This window comes from Musa acuminata, chromosome BXJ1-6 (assembly GCF_036884655.1).
Source record: "Musa acuminata AAA Group cultivar baxijiao chromosome BXJ1-6, Cavendish_Baxijiao_AAA, whole genome shotgun sequence".
In the NCBI taxonomy this organism is placed as follows: domain Eukaryota; kingdom Viridiplantae; phylum Streptophyta; class Magnoliopsida; order Zingiberales; family Musaceae; genus Musa; species Musa acuminata.
Window position 1 is genome coordinate 45,095,569 of NC_088332.1, and position 16,225 is coordinate 45,111,793.

Sequence of the window (16,225 nt, forward strand, 5' to 3'; positions counted from 1 at the left end):
GGCAGGGCCTTCCACCCAAGGCTGCTCTTCCAACTCTCAAAAAAAGAACTCTTCGATGAGGCCACACTCAAGAGGGAACTCATCACCTCAAGATTATGGAAGACAGAGCTCTACCTTGAGCACAACATATTAATAAAAAGGATTCTGTCTTTAAAGCATCACCTCAACCAAAAAGCCACGATAGAACGACACATGAAAGAAAATTTTATTAAAAGCGAGAGGATTACACTAGTGTGACGCTTACAATCGAGGGCTCACGATCAAAAGACACAAACTGAAACCCTTCATAAGGGATAAAAAAAAAAAGAAAATGAGAGAAGAGACCAAAACATTCAATCAAAAGAGGAGGATGAGTTAGGGCTGTTGTTGAAAGGGGCTTGCGATTTGGGGACATCGGAATTTTTGAGCCACAGAGTTAAAAGATCCTCCTCGACACTCATTCCCTGGTACTTGATCTTGAAACGCCCCAAAGCAATGAGGTACCCATATCGATACAACTCCCTTCCCGATCTCAACAAGCCTCATCGGAACCCCTATGACTCCTTATATGTTGCAATTGCCCCCCTCTCTAAATTGTGAGCTTGGCGTCACTTCTTCTCCAAGAGCTCTTTAATGTCCTAGGCCTCCATCCTAGTGGTCATTAACTCGTCAAATCACATCTTCGTATTGTCTTCCGATTGGTCTCCCCTATCATGGGCATCCACTAATCTCTATCGTAGGAACTCTTCCAGAGAAACTAGAACTCTTCAAGAGAAACTATTCAACATCTTCCAGCTACTGTCGGGCCTGCCCTAATAGACCGATCGACTTAGCGACCATGGTATCATCAGTCATCGACGGAATTCTCTTCTGCAACTTGACGATCCTGGCCTGGAAACCCTCGTTCGCTCGGGATAACTCGTCCACCAACATCCCGACATAGTGATGATGCTGCTCAAAACAAATAGGCAGTGCTGGCTTTTCTGTCAACGACACCAAACAAACAACATTTTAACTCAGCAGAAAATGTAACGTATCACCGACCATCTAAAGATATATATATGACCATCTGACCATCCGGTTTTCCCGATTACGGATTCGGGTTTCAGCCCGATTACTTACTGCCTTGAACCCGGTAAACATAAAAGGAACGACCCCGAACCCGAGTCACGCCGTGGCCGCAATAAATAAACCCCAACGCCCGTGTTCTCGACCGAAGAGGTTCCGTCGTCCGTCCGTGGCCGTGCGAGCGCGGGGGAGATTTCCATGACGCATTCGACGATCACCTCCACCGAGCTCAATTACCTCGTCTTCCGGTACCTCCAGGAATCAGGTCACCCCCTCCTTCCCCTTCCCCCTCGATCTCCGTCTTCTTCGTTCGCCGGGATTGGTCGTTGTTTCTCTTCCCTTGCTACCTTGGATCCATTCTTGATTTCTTTTCCTGTCCCTATTGGTGCTACCAGAGTTCGGGGTGCCTTGTTTTGTGGGTTTTCTTTGCTAGGACATGTTTCCGCTGAGTGCGGAAAACGGAAAAAGTTGGTGCTTTGGAAACCTCTTATTCGATGTAGATTTTGGCCATTAGGGCATGGTGGTTCGTGATCTTTTCGTGCTTATGGAAACAGTTGTTTTGCTGTTTCATATATGCGTAACTCATAATCGAAGTGACCTAGATGCCCATTTGGGGTTTTTCGTCCAGGAGAGCCAAGTTTTGTGTCAGATTCCCACTCCCATTCTTCCCATCCATGATAACTTGGAAGCAGCATGTCGTATTTACCACCACTGGCAACTAACTGCTAATCTTAAGAGAAAATTCCGTCTGATGACCGGAATTTTTCAGGAAAATCACACCTGTTATATTGATATCCTGATAGGAAAGTTCATTTTTCATTATGAGAGATGCTTACTTCTGGTCTAACTTAGTTGATATAGTGTCTGATTATATTGCTTGTTTTTTATAACGGAAGTTTCATTTGGTCTACATCCTATTAGCAGTTGTGTTTCACATTTTACCTTCTTTAATGAGTGCTGCCCTTTTTGGGTTCTAAACTTCATGTTTGTAAGAACGACTGATTTGTATGCAACTGCTAATATGGGTCTGTATGAACTGTACCAGGGTTGACTCATTCAGCATTTGCTTTAGGATATGAGGCTGGGATTAACAAATGTGCCATTGATGGGAATCAAGTTCCACCAGGTGCTCTTATTACACTTGTACAGAAAGGTCTACAGTATATAGAGCTGGAAGCTAACCTGGATAATGTAAATATTTCCTTCGCCACAATCTGGCTTTTGCTTTCCCTTTTCTATCTTGCATCATTAATTTTTTAATACATATGCATAAGAATCTTCTCATTAGTCTTTCTGCTTCTTGAAATTTGCTAGACTGATGTAGACGCCGACGATGACTTCTCTTTTCTACAACCTTTGGATCTCATCACAAAGGATGTCAACGAACTACAGCAAATCATAAAAGCAAAGAAGAAAGAGAAAGTTCAGAAGGAATGTGATAAGGACAAAAATAAAGATAGCATGATTGCTCAAGATCGAGACCAACAATTTGAAAGCGAGAGAGTGAGAGAAAGGCAAGACAGAGATGCAGCTCAAGAGAAGGAAAAAGAAATGATGGAAGTGGATAATGAACAAGAGAGAGAGAAGGAGAAGGAGGAGGAAAAGGAAAAGCAACACGTGGAGTCCAAAGATAAGACTAAGCTTGATGAGCATGAAGTTTCTAGAGGTAATCTATATTTGATATTTCTTTGAGTTGACATATGACCATATGAACAACATAAATCAAATAGTTGTATTCATAGTATTGCACCAAACTTACATGTTATTTAGCATTTGGATATTATTAAATGTTTGTTTATTCATTCACCTTGCTTTTTAGTAAGATGTTCATGTACCTCACAATTACCCTGTAAAAATGGTTCCTGAGATTTGTGATGCCAAGCGATGCCGGCATAGCCTACATTGTTTGCAAGTTTTATAAAACAGAAACACAACAAAAATGCCACCAAAAGCAAAGTGGGGCTGACAACACTACTTCACACCCCTTACAAGTTGTGTACACAAAAATAACTAAAAACAGGCATATACAAGTTATCTGATTCCGGAGAGGATCGCATAGAGCTGAATGACCGAAAGCCAAAATGGAAAGTATCACATAGTTTTTTGGTACTGCATTTGGTGACAATTAGATATAGTTCAGATAGAAGAAAAAAATGAGGGAAAACCAATCAAGATATTATCGACATGGTCAATATCCAAAAGGAGACTTCTAGATGCTCCAGTTACACAAGGTGAATCTTATGATTAATGGTGTGAGGGGAGGTAGAGGGAGATATATAAAAATATTATTAGAAATAATCAAAAAAAGCTTAAAGTACTCTTACTTTGTCAAATGATATTTCCTAAGTAGGGCTCATTAGTAGGAAAGAATCCATGTAGCTGATGGCAAATATTTGGGAGTGTTTTGGATGTAATGGTTGTTATTGATGGATGTCTTTTGGCAGCATTTTATATGTGTTCATGTTTAGATATGTATATATATTTGTTGGCAAATCAGTGACTTGCATTTTCTTATACTACTAACTAATTTGCTTTCTTATCCTAGTAGGACCTGAGCAAATGGATATCACCCCTAGCTCTCAATCTTTGGCTTGTGAGATCTCACGCTCTGAGGTGACCATTTTGGAAGGACATAGTTCTGAGGTCTGGTCACATAGATATAATTAGCATTCTGTATTTTTTAATTTGTTATCATGTTAACTTCTGTTAATCGAGCCATTTATATTTTCTTTTAGGTCTTTGCTTGTGCATGGAGCCCAGCAGGTTCTCTCCTAGCGTCTGGGTAAAGATTTGATCTTTATCTCATAGAGATGAGCTTGCTATAAAATTTTCAGTCACACCATTGTAATGGTTATAATGACTGCATGGAGCTAGAAATTGTATTTGATTATGGTATATACTAGGATAAATATTTTATCTCTATCCCATATTCTTAATCCCCATGGGATGTTCTTCGTCCGGACTGGTACAAAATGAGGGGTATGTGCCGGTTTGGGCATGAACTGGTACACGGATCACCCTCATTTCGGCTAGTCCTCTCCAACCCATTAAAGATATATTAAAAAAAAATTAATTAAGACTCTTTAGGGCTTGTGGTCGTGAGCCCTCTTCATGCGTTTTGCTTGTTGTCGCCACCTGCCACTTGTCGTACACCACCAATGGATGTGCTTCCTTTTCTTCTTCTTCTCCTTCTCCTCTTCCTCCTTCCTCCACCACCTCCTCTCCTTCTTCCTCCACCTCCTCCTCTCCTTCCGCCTCTTCCTCCACTGTCTCCTCTTCTTTCTTTCTCTTCCTCCATTGCCTCCTCTTCTTTCTCTTCTCTTTCTCCTCCTTCCTCCTCTTCCCCCACTGCCCCTTCCTCTTTGCCTTCTTCTTCTTCATCTTCGAGTCACCATTACTTATTGGTGTACCATGTGTATTTACACCGGTACTGGCCAGTACATATCGGTCCAACCAGTGATGTCTGCAGAAATGGTGTTCCTTGTTAATCGCAATATCTTGCCATGATTCTTTGCCCTAAATTGTTATGTTTTTGCCATAATGCATCTCTTAGAGCAAACTATTTTTTTGTCCAGTGTTGTCTAGAGAAAGTAGTCATTATTTGGAATTGAATTGTTACTAGAGCTAATTGCTTATGAAGTCTAACATAAACTCCTGATTTTACATTACCATGGTTCTGAAATCCATCAATATGCGGAAAAAGTTATTGATATAATGATTTGTCATTCTGCAGATTCAATCATTTTGATATGGCCAAGGTACATTTGGATGCTGATCTACATGATCTGAGATTTGGATGTAAACAAAATAAAGGGCACTCTAAACCTGCCATTTCTGATCTGTTGTCCAAGAAATCTGAAGAATTAGCCTTGCTATTAAGAAGAAAACAACATCATTAGTGACTGTTTAAGGTAGACAGTGGAGGGAAAGAGGCAATGAACATTAGAGAGTGACTAGGACAAGAGAGGAAAGTAGAGAAACAGAGGAGAACTGTTTTGTTTTATCATCAAGTACTCCCACTTGTGACATATAGAACCCAGTTCTGTTGCTACCTTAATTGGGACTCAAAATAACATAAAAGGGAAGTGTAATTAGGTAACTCACTCATTTTCTAATCCATTGGTTTGCTGCGATTGTATAACTAATTAGACAGGTTTGCAATTTCGATCCATATCGATATAACGACCATGCGTCAGTATGGTACGCCTAAAATCATCGAAAATAGCTCCAAAAATATCTTAAAAATAGAAAAAAATTATATTAGGGTTTTTAAGTTGAAAATAAATATAAATTTAGTATAATTTTAGTATAAATAATGTAAATTAGGAAAGAATAGTGATACATATATTTTTGAGGAGTAGCTTTGTGGTACATTTCGGATCGTCCTTTCGTTAATATTGAATTATCTACAAAGAAATGATTTGAATTGTTAGATTATTTTTTAAACAACTTAAACTTTAAGATTCAAACGAATTATATAATCAATCGATAGATATACCTTGTTCTACCAGTAAAAAGAACGAATGAACTCCACTGGCGGTGGATCGGGGTCCTCGATCCTATGTAGCTGTATATTAATATGATGTGTTTGTCACACCCAATTCTGAAATTGATCCCATGGTATAGTATACTGATGCACCATATGTCATTGGTTCATCAATGTGGTGATGGTTGTAATTTGATTGTCGTAAATCACATATGTCCAAGGTAGCTCCTGAGACAAGAACGAATGTGGCAAGTATTGGTGCGGAGCATAGAGAATGTCAGAACTTCTACTTTCACCTCTAATTTGTTGTTCTGTATCATAAAATCGATCACCGTACTACTGCTCGGAAAAGTATGACGAACTATCACCGTACTATTGTTGGTCACAAGATTCTCTATCACACAACGACTATGAATTGGATGAGTTTCGCTCTGTGTCTACTGTCTACGTCGTGTAGACTTCGTTGCATCTGCTCAAAATCATCTATTCCTTTCCTCTTCTCCTTCCGTGTATAAACTTGATTAGTACCTCGTCAAGTTCCATGATCTGAATCTTGGGTGGCATGTGTGAAATGCTACTTTTCGGTCCATGCACCACACTCAAATTATGTAGACGGAACCATCGACTCCTCGACGTCGTCACTATCATCGGTTGAGGCACTGTTATCCATGTCATTGTCATGTCTCTGGACTGAGCGGGTTGTTGAATGCGATTGAGAAGGTGTTTCGTCATCCGACTCGATTATTTCCAATGGTGCGACTGATGTTACTGCCTTACCCTTTGCCTTTGCTTTTGCACTTTCGGTGGATGATCGTGACGGTTGGGTGTCTTTAGTTCCTTGAGCAGTCTGACTCGATGTTGTGCAACTCCTTTTGCCATGTTTTAACCGAGGGGGATCTTCCTTTTTAATCTTTCCAAATTTGATCAAATCCACAAATTGTAGCTTTGTTGAGTTTAGAAGAATGAAAATGTGAAAATGAGAAAGATGTGAGTGAGAATGAGTTCGAGAGAGTTGAAGAGATCGAGAGAGTGATATGAGTTGAAAGAGGGGGGAGGGAAGGGTTTAAAAACCTTTTCCTATGGTTCAAACGTTCAATTTGACCATTTGAAATAGGGCGATCTTTGCCCTTGATCGGTAACGATTGAAATCCGAGCGTTAATGATCGGTACAGGTTGGTAATGGTTTGATTTTGATTGTTATTGCCTAGTATAGACCTCGTATCACCCAATACGAGGTTAGGTTATGGTATCGCCCGGTAGAGGGTGGTACAGGTCGTATGACAAACCCTGGTAATTGGCAATTTTGATTTGGACTCAAATTTTGGAGCAAGCTAATTAAAATAGAATACTAAGTGCCTAACCATTAGTATTAGGTAGTCAATAGTTAAATGCCACTCAGCTAATACATTTTATTTACTATTTTAGCCTTGTTAAAAATCCTGGAAAATTGAAGAATTAAGTGCCTCAAATCAGAATTATAGATTTAATTAATTGGCTCAAGTAGCAAGAATGAGCACGTCACTGAAAATGGGATACAGTACACCCAATTTTCATCATATTGAGTTAGGCTTGAACTAAATCTGACTATTAACTATACATGGACCATCTCGTCATATCACCTTATGACGTCACTTAACTTTTTGTTTGGTCTTTTTTTGAGTTATACAAAGGTCTTATACATCTTATATGATAGTGTTATTTGAAATGGTAGGTCTGGAGATTCAACTGCAAGAATTTGGAAAATTCCTGATGGTCCTTGCGGTAAAGATGTGCAGGTTTTACCTCCAAATGTACATGTCCTGAAGCATTTTAAGGGCAGAACTAATGAGAAGAGCAAGGATGTCACCACTCTAGATTGGAATGTGAGATTCACTTCTTGTAGAACTCAATATTATTTGGCATTTCACTTCAGGCAGTTACACTCATTTTTTCTCTTCTATCATGAACAGTTCATTGTTCTTTGATCATAAAGGTTCACTTTGAGGAATGCTGCAGTTCTAAGATCTTTTTTTTTGACACAGGGTGAAGGTACATTACTTGCTACTGGTTCCTATGATGGGCAAGCAAGAATATGGAGTCCAGATGGTGAGTATTTATATGCTCTTTAATCATGTATCTTTATCTTATTGATCTTTTCTGCTTAAGTTCTAAGGTTATGCTTTTCATCTCACCTTCTAATTGTTGTGGAAGTTGATTGGGCAACCAAATTAGGTGCCAGATGGAGTCCAAATTACTCTCTTCTTCAATATGAAGTTGATTGGGCAATCAACTTCCATATGATCAGTCCCTGACCTCTTTTGTTCAATTCTGGTCAAAAATCACACTGGCCAACTACTTATGGAGGCTCGGATAACTTTGGTACAACCCTATTTGTCAGCTGTAGAAACACTACACTGCACAGTTCATGGTATCCCAGTTCAGCGGGGACTTTGTTCAAGCAAGGCAAAGGCCTGGTCCAGCTTGTAGAAATCTTTTCTGGCTCAATAAAGAGTTCTTGATATAGAAGAGGATGAAAGCAAAGGTCAGCCTAATAATTTGAGTGGGAAAGATCTATCCAACTATCCAAAGTAAAATTCTGAGAGGAAAGGATACGACTGAAAAGGGTTGCCGAGTCCTAGCGCTAGCAGATTATTATTTTTCGATTGAATTTGAGTAGCTAATTAGTAGGTCAAAAGAGACCTGTTTCCAGTTTAATTAGTGTCCTAGAATCCTACATGGGTGTAATACAGGTCGGACAAATTATTATTATTTATTAAGATTTGTAATTTGGAAGCTGTAAATGCCTCTTTTACTCGGGCTTTGTGGGGTGACGAGATAAACTCTTTCTTCCTCCAGTTCTTTAAATAATAAATTCAAAGGTATGGTTGCCGAGACTTCTATAAGTGTCATTCTTGATTTGTTGGCATGAGGATGAGCTATTTAATATGAGTAAAGGTTAATTAAATCAAAAGAAATCATTAAAATAATATTCTTAATTATCATGCTGAATATTATATAACTGTGTTAAGCCATATTTGGATTTTATATAAAATTTTAGGATTTTGATTTGTGGACGATAACAGGAGAACTGAGGAACACCTTAGTTAAACATAGGGGACCAATTTTTTCGCTAAAATGGAACAAGAAGGGTGATTTTCTCCTCAGTGGAAGTGTTGACAAAACTGCTATTGTGTGGGATACAAAGACTTGGGAATGTAAGCAACAATTTGAATATCATTCAGGTATTTGTTGCTTAACTGGACTCCACTTTGCATAGACCTTTGAAGTAACACCATCTAAACAAGATCATACTGACATACTTCATCTCTTTTTATTTTCCAGCTCCAACACTTGATGTTGATTGGAGAAATAATTATAGTTTTGCAACGTGCTCTACGGACACTATGATCTATGTTTGCAAGATTGGCGAGACTCACCCTGTTAAAGCTTTCTCTGGGCATAAGGTCAGTCCTATAGTCATAACTTTACCTTTTATGGTCTGTCCTCTGCACTTGTCTTTAATAATAGTGGTAATTACATCTTAATTGTGCGCTGTCTGTTTAATGTGCCAAACACCTTAGAATGATGGAATTTATGGTTTGACCCTTCCATTATGAGTTGAAGAAAATAAATGCTAAACAGTTCAGCTGGAACTTTTAGAGTTGGTGCATGATACCCAAAATTCAGTAGCTACGGTTGTGTTACTGGCATGAACATTTCATTTTGTTGGAAAGGAAATATTACTACCATTCCTTACAAGCATAAATAAGTTGTAATATTGATTTTTAATAAACTTTCTTTTGGCTCATTTGGTACAACTAAATGACCATTTATTTCACGAAGCAATATCTTCGAGACTCTTAACACTCATTTTGAGCTTTTCAAATGCAAGGTTTGTTATGTGCATGCGAGGTTTCAAAGTGTGGTCAGAGCAGTATGTATGAACCAGTATATACTGGTCTGACCATGGAATTTTTATTTATTTTGGTGCTACCAGGCAGTATAGGTCGATAAATTGTCTGGAATACCACTGTACTGCTCTTACTGTTTGAATCCTTTTTCAGTTTTTTGCATGTATTATGTCACAATCAGTTACCTGTATGATAAGGTTTATTTTTTAGGTTGAAGTTAGTCATAAGAACCAAGACCATTTATGCAAAGTTTTTTTTTCATTCACATTTGTTTTTGTTGCATTGATCTGTCCAATTTGTTTAATCTTCAGTGCTCATTTTAGATTTTGGAGGCTTAGTTCACTGGAATTCTATATTTTATTTGCTTTCTTGGCAATACAGCTAATTATGAAGCTATTTTTCTTTGATCCTAGCACTTTTCTCCTAAAACTGAGTGTCATTGGGTTGTAGTCATAGAACATGTTTATGTAAGAGTACAAACGGAAGGTTGTCATGCAAATTAGTACCTGCTTTGGGGTCAGCTTTGTTTTTGCGAACTACCTAAGCAGTTAAGCCATCTGTTTGCTTCAACCAGATGAGGTACTGTGCTAATGCTATAATGGTGTAGAGATCCTCCATATCAAATTCTGTCTGAACTGTTGTAGATAACACCTAGTTAGATTGGTTCTCTCTTTTCCTATCTAGCTGTTTTTACCTGTACAAATAACTTCCATGCTCTCTCAATAACTATTTTCAGATTCTCCTCTAAGTTCACCATACTATGAAAATGTATATACCTACTATGAAAGTTCCGTTATTCTCATGTGATACATTATAATTCCTTCTTTCTGGGTGAAATCAATCTGTCTTTCTTTCCATTTCAGGCAGAAGTAAATGCTATCAAGTGGGATCCGACTGGTTCATTGTTGGCTTCATGCTCTGATGATGGGACTGCAAAGGTAACTTAGCATGTTAGGAAAGGATCCTTTTCTGTAGCATAATCTCACTTGTAAATATTTGTCAGTTGTGCAAAGAAGTTTATCCTCTTATGGACTGTAGTCTCTTGGCTATTTGGGTTGTCATAATTTACTTTGCACATGTCATTTCTCCATTTTCTTTCTATAAAGTCTTGTACAGCTTTATGTAAGAAGCTATAAGGTGTCATTTTAACAGTTATGTTTTATTTCCTTTCCAGTATCGGTTGCATAGTTGTTCCTTTCTACTTACATACTTGAGAATCCTTATTGAAAACTCCCATTTCTTTTCTTTTTGTAAATTACTAGCTGAACTGATTGTTCTTTGTCCAATATATTTATCACTTTCTGATGGCCTCACTATGGTTGTCATACTATCGTGAGCTATTGAACATTTACTTGAGCCATGAAGGATCTGTATTCAGAAACTTAATGCCTAGGAGTTTGCATTTAGTGGCCCCACCATTTGTTAATAGGTTTATCATGTTGAATTCCATGAAACATTAATTTAAGAATTGATGCATTATTACCATAAAGGAGATTATGTGAATTCCATAAAATTTTTGCAGATATGGAGTCTGAAGCAGGATAAGTGTCTGCATGATTTCAAGGACCATAGCAAGGTTGATCTTTTATTTATTAAATTGTGGCATTTTTTCTATGTTGTCATGCAGAAATATTGACAAACTATTTTCAGGAAATATATACGATTAGATGGAGGCCGACTGGTCAGGGGACAAACAACCCAAATCAACAATTGGTTCTTGCAAGGTAAGAGATTTGTTTGCATTAAGATGGTATCAACTTTGCATTAGTATTCTTCTGGGTAGGATGGTTACCTGTTATAGATTTGTTTGCATTAAGATGGTATCAACTTTGCGTTGGTATCTCTTCTATCACATTCACTCACAGTACACTTTCATGTTTGGTTAGGTTTACTCTGACAGGATATGAATTGAATCAAGGCTTTTTCCATTTCAAGGATAAAAGGTCTCCATTTAGAAAGAAAGTGGCTGATTAGTCTTTACTAATCAATTTTAATGCATAAGGTAAATAGTCAATCTCACAAGCATGCCTAATGGCTCACACACACACATATATATGTTCCCTACCAAGAAATAAAAGAAAACTTTCCTTTTATGATAATCTTATAGTCCTAAAAAAAACTGTTTTATCGCTGTCACCTCCGTCACTGCTGCCTTGTCATCCTCCTCGTCGTATTGCTGTTGTTTCCTCTGCAGCTCCTCTTCTCTCCAGTTCAGATGATAGAAATCCATATCGAGTATGGGTACATCACAGTTCTTTAGATCTGAGAGTTTTGATTTAGCAGTCAAACTGAGCCCTGATCACCCTAAAACATGAGGGTGTTGTGATCTTTAAGGTTTTTGTTCATTTGTAGTGTTTTTTAGTAACTGAAAATGATATACGTACCGGCAAAGTCTGAACTGAACTAGTTCGGTGTTTCACTGTTAACTTCTAGCAGGCTGAGGTGAGTTGGGGGATATTTGGATCTCCAGTAAATTCTTTAGAACATGGAGAAGGTAAAGGAATAGGAGCTGTAGGTTGCTCTGATAATCCAAAAGGGACGTCATTCTCATCAACCAATCTTTCATTTTGTTGTTTGGTCTGATGCACCAGGTTTTTTAAGCTTTTCCAGCCAAATGTGAAGGTGCTTCATCTTGTCACATAACTATTCAAAAGATAACTCTTCTTTAATGCACCATCTGCAACTTATAACAGGAAAGATATTCTCTTAGATACAAGGACTGGTAGATGCAGGATGCAATAGGTTTGATGGTGATGAAGGCTAGAAAACCACATACTGCAGCCAAAGGTGGTGTAGCAATATGTTGGTGCCTTGGAAAAAAAAAATGAAGACATTGATGATTTAGAGGGTAGCTCAAGCGGGCGCATTATCACAACAGAGGATGATAATAAAGATTTCCAAGGGTGGTATCATGTTAGGAGAATATCTGCAAACATTGCATGAGAGCATCTGGAGAATTTGTCAGATTGATCGGCATTATCCATAAATTCTAAAAATTTACATGGATTGTAGGAAAATCATAATTCGGGTATGGCACAGTTGTTGCCAGCAAAGGTGAAGCAAAACTTGTTGGATTGTTGATTGAAAGCATGAGGACAGAAAAATTCATCATAGTGTTTCTTAATGATTATGGTGTGGGTGAGCTATTTCCAGATGACTGAAACCTTGGATCTAGTCATTCATTTCTACATCAGAACTCTCTGGATTACGATCTGCTTCTCACCTACCTTCAATATTGTAAACCAACCTCCTCCCTCCTTTGTTAAGAATAGGAAGTCAGTAGCTTCCACAGGGGCACGTCAAGGTACACCAATGAAGCAGCAAGCAAGTAGCTGCCAGAACTGCAGAGGAGGATTATTGGCTGTTTGGACAATTGACGATTTCACAACCTTATTTTTGGGTCTATAATATTTCATATGTGCCTATTCTTCATTACTTAAACCTGTCTCATGGTGTCTTCACAAGTTATTTTCAATTTTCAAATGCTTTTGAAAAACTTTAATTCACAAAGATTGCTTGGCAAGCATCTCCAAAGCCATTTTATTGGTTTTGAAAGATATTATACACTATGCTTTCCTGTACAAGTTCTTTCGAAAAGTATGTGTTGAATATCTTCTATCAGTGACCGTGGAACTTCCGCAGTGCATCGTTTGACTCGACAATTAAATTGTGGGATGCAGAGCAAGGACGCCTTCTGTGCAGCCTGAATGGCCATAGGTAAGTCTGCAGCTCCTTGAGCACACTTTGTATTCTAAAACTGTAATTTAATCAAGGCAAGCCGAATTTGATGTTACGTGAACTCTTGGCTCTGTAAATGTCAGACAACCTGTATATTCGGTTGCATTTAGCCCAAACGGCGAGTATCTGGCAAGCGGATCGCTGGATCAATCCCTGCACATATGGTCTGTGAAAGAAGGGAGAATACTGAAGACGTACAAGGGTCGTGGTGGCATTTTTGAAGTATGCTGGAACAGGGAAGGCGACAAGATAGCAGCATGCTTTGCCAACAGCAGCATTTGTGTTATGGACTTCAGGATGTAAGGAGAGGGAAGCATTATGTCAAGTATTAGGCTATCATGTTTCATGACTGTAGATCTGTTAGGGTGAGTAGTAGGTCATATAGGCTTTTAGTCCCATGTGTTTAACGCACCAGGATCACGTATAGTTTCTCTTGCTAGCCTCATCTTTGATGTGGTTACGTGTGGTCCTGTGGTCCTGTCGAAAGCTTGGAATTGCTAGATTGCTGTAAATTCCAAACAAAACTTTGGAATCTAGAACAAGCCGACTAGTTCATGTAGCATCACAAGGGATCACAAATTATCACTGTGGTTCTAATGTTATATCGTTGGACAGCCGTCTAATTGCATTTGAGAACTCTTTAAAGTCGTGTGTGTTGTACACTTTTGCTGCAATGAACTAATGGATGTGCAACTGCAGTGTCTTCTCTTCCTGCTCAACTACACGAAGCATTTGGCTTCCACCAGTTTGTCATCTTCTTGCAACATTGTTAGTTTCCTCATTTCTGGTCTTAATTGGGTATTACCGTGTTTCGATTATTGTTTACGATATCATTCATCAGAATTTATATTTTCTTTTTTGTTTCAATGTGTCATTTAAATTGGAGATATTTTATCATCGTTTTGTTTGAATTGGAGTGAAAACAAGATGTAGACATTCAAGTACTCATTCGAAAGATATGTTTCTGATATTTGAATTCACTGACATCTCAACAGAACATCGATGTATTGCATGACTTCCTTTTTCCTCGGCAACTCCTTTTACGCTTCTTATCTGCTACTTAACCTCTGTTACAGAAACACAACCTTTTCTGCTGCTACTGTCAGCCTAAGGATCAATCAAAACATATCAGGAGAGCCGCTCAAGACGCAAAAGGCTGCCGCTTAGTGCTTGGAGGAAGAGGAGGAGGAGCCTCTGCTGCCACTTCCCGTGGCGGGGGACCAGAGATCGGCGCCGTTGCTTCTCGTCACGTCCTCCGTGCACGCGACCGGAACCAGGCACAGCCCCCGGCTCCTCAGGTCTGCGCTCCCTCTCCCGTCCTTCGCCACCACCACCACCACATATAAACAACCATTTAGCGTACTAACCTCATTCATTAACATAAGAGATGGTGCCTGTTGTTAGTATCATACATGCAAGTCAGCGGAGGATGGCAGGCTTCGCAGGTAAGGAGAGCTCAGAACCTGCAAATGAACCCCGATTAATCATCATGAGATAAGAATCCATCGATTAATTGGAGAGGAGATCACACACCCACCTGCACTTGTTCGTGCAGGAATCGGATGTATTCCAGAGCTTCATGCAGAACGGAGGCCGTATCAGACTGCCCAATGCAGAGAGTCAAAGTCAAATTAGATCCCGAATTTTGACTTTGACGGCCCATTAAACGAAGAGGAGATGGAGGACATCCATCACCGTTACCTTGCCGAAGGGGGAGACCAGCCGCTGCAGGGCCATGATTCTTTCCCCCACCTTCTCCTTCCTCGCCTGCTCTCACATGCATTTATTTATTGCTTCATTTCACAAAGCTGTATTAATTTGATGGGTAATGACTCATCAAGCAGCATACCGTGATGGTGGCAGGAGTAGCACTTGCAGTCACACCGGTTCTCCGCCTCCTCCCTCTTCCACCGCAGCTGCTTCCCACCTTCTTCTCAGGTGATCGATGGAAGCAATACCGTGCACCAAAGACTTGGGTCATTGCTTAGACTCGAGTAGGACTAACTACAGAAGAGGGACAGGCTCACCTTGATCGGAGATTTGGATATATCGATGGTGGTGGGAGGTGGAGAAGAGTCGTTTGCTTTGCGAGGAGCCCTACGGAGTGCTGAAACTGCGTCTTCCTCCTCGCCAAAACAAAGCATCCCTGTCGGAGAGAGAGAGGAGTAGCGAGAGAGCAAGTAGTCCTCTTCCTCTCCGGTCCGCAACACGTCCATGAAGCTCTCTTCCTCCATTGTGTACAACACTCGGGGAGGAGGAGAGCAGCAGCAGTAGTAGGTAAGAAAGGGTCAGTCAAATAAAGTGTCATCAAGTCAGCACTCTTCCTCTCACTCTCTTGCTTCCTTCCTTTCACACGCTTGATCTGCAGCTCTGAGCAGCTGCAGGTGGTGGAAAGTATGCGGAGGTAGAAAGAGAGAGAGAGAGAGAGAGAGAGAGAGAGAGAGAGAGAGAGCGCTCCGAGCCTTGGCCTTCTTTTGTTGGCTTCTGCACCTTCTTTTGGCATCACCTCACCATGCCATCGCATGCTCTGCTCGCTTTTTGTTTCTTCCGTTCTTTGCGTGAGCCGAGCTGGTCAAACCCGACGGTCAAAGCTGGTAGAACTAGAAGCCGTGCCTCATCCCTACCTTCCAACTCGCTGTGCTCTCTTCCATCTGTTTCTTCTCGTGTTCTCTTGCACCCGAGTTGGGTCTCATGGTCGATACGTGCCGAGCTATCAACTCTCCGCTTCCTAAACACACGTACATGAGCTTCACTTCATTGTGCCCGTACACGTCGAGCTGAAGCGCCGATGATTCGTTGTCCCAAAAGCTTCACCGTGGTGGCTGTATGATGGGAAGAATGGCTGTATCGAAATATATGTATACGACGTGATGCGTTGATTGCTCGGAAAATATCGACGTCAACCGACACGATCCCTTACCCATTCACATGCGCCGTCCACGTGGCTCTCATAGAGCGCTCAACTTCCACGTTTTCCTTTCTTCATATGCGTCCCGTCACAGCCAGAAAACAAACACATTTGCCGACTTAAACGAGGAGAATGGAGGTCCCAGAAACGGGTCCC

General features: G+C 40.0%; 2 protein-coding genes across 4 annotated transcripts; one reads left to right on the forward strand and one right to left on the reverse strand.

The window, feature by feature from the left end:
* Positions 1–1,159: 1,159 nt before the first annotated feature.
* LOC135677308 (WD40 repeat-containing protein HOS15-like) lies at positions 1,160–13,810 on the forward strand. 2 transcript variants are annotated; one of them, XM_065189494.1, is made up of 14 exons: positions 1,160–1,312; positions 2,093–2,238; positions 2,362–2,713; positions 3,593–3,690; positions 3,783–3,829; positions 7,245–7,395; positions 7,555–7,618; positions 8,596–8,754; positions 8,855–8,976; positions 10,287–10,361; positions 10,946–10,999; positions 11,074–11,147; positions 13,066–13,140; positions 13,245–13,810. In XM_065189494.1, the coding sequence occupies exons 1-14, from the start codon at positions 1,246–1,248 to the stop codon at positions 13,462–13,464; spliced, it is 1,704 nt and encodes a 567-aa protein (XP_065045566.1). In that variant the 5' UTR covers positions 1,160–1,245; the 3' UTR covers positions 13,465–13,810. The 2 variants fall into 2 exon arrangements, with proteins under 2 accessions (XP_065045566.1, XP_065045567.1); XM_065189495.1 differs by having other exon boundaries at positions 3,596–3,690.
* A 268-nt stretch (positions 13,811–14,078) lies between these two features.
* LOC135677890 (transcription factor bHLH154-like) lies at positions 14,079–15,960 on the reverse strand. 2 transcript variants are annotated; one of them, XM_065190303.1, is made up of 6 exons: positions 15,189–15,960; positions 15,011–15,088; positions 14,863–14,928; positions 14,699–14,764; positions 14,574–14,624; positions 14,079–14,480 (listed from the first exon to the last, which is right to left on the reverse strand). In XM_065190303.1, exons 1-6 carry the CDS (start codon positions 15,393–15,395, stop codon positions 14,325–14,327), a joined length of 624 nt encoding a protein of 207 aa, XP_065046375.1. In that variant the 5' UTR covers positions 15,396–15,960; the 3' UTR covers positions 14,079–14,324. The 2 variants fall into 2 exon arrangements, with proteins under 2 accessions (XP_065046375.1, XP_065046374.1); XM_065190302.1 differs by having other exon boundaries at positions 15,011–15,091; positions 15,189–15,959.
* Positions 15,961–16,225: the final 265 nt, after the last annotated feature.

Bases quoted from the DNA above. Each gene is read 5' to 3' on its own strand.
- LOC135677308 (XM_065189494.1), top strand. From the start codon at position 1,246: ATGACGCATTCGACGATCACCTCCACCGAGCTCAATTACCTCGTCTTC. The intron at 1,313-2,092 runs GTCACCCCCTCC...GAACTGTACCAG, and splicing joins CCGGTACCTCCAGGAATCAG to GGTTGACTCATTCAGCATTT. The intron at 3,691-3,782 runs GTCTGGTCACAT...ATTTTCTTTTAG, and splicing joins TGGAAGGACATAGTTCTGAG to GTCTTTGCTTGTGCATGGAG.
- LOC135677890 (XM_065190302.1), bottom strand. From the start codon at position 15,395: ATGGAGGAAGAGAGCTTCATGGACGTGTTGCGGACCGGAGAGGAAGAG. The intron at 15,092-15,188 runs GTGAGCCTGTCC...TCACCTGAGAAG, and splicing joins TATCCAAATCTCCGATCAAG to AAGGTGGGAAGCAGCTGCGG. The intron at 14,481-14,573 runs GTATGATACTAA...GTGGTGGCGAAG, and splicing joins CATCCTCCGCTGACTTGCAT to GACGGGAGAGGGAGCGCAGA.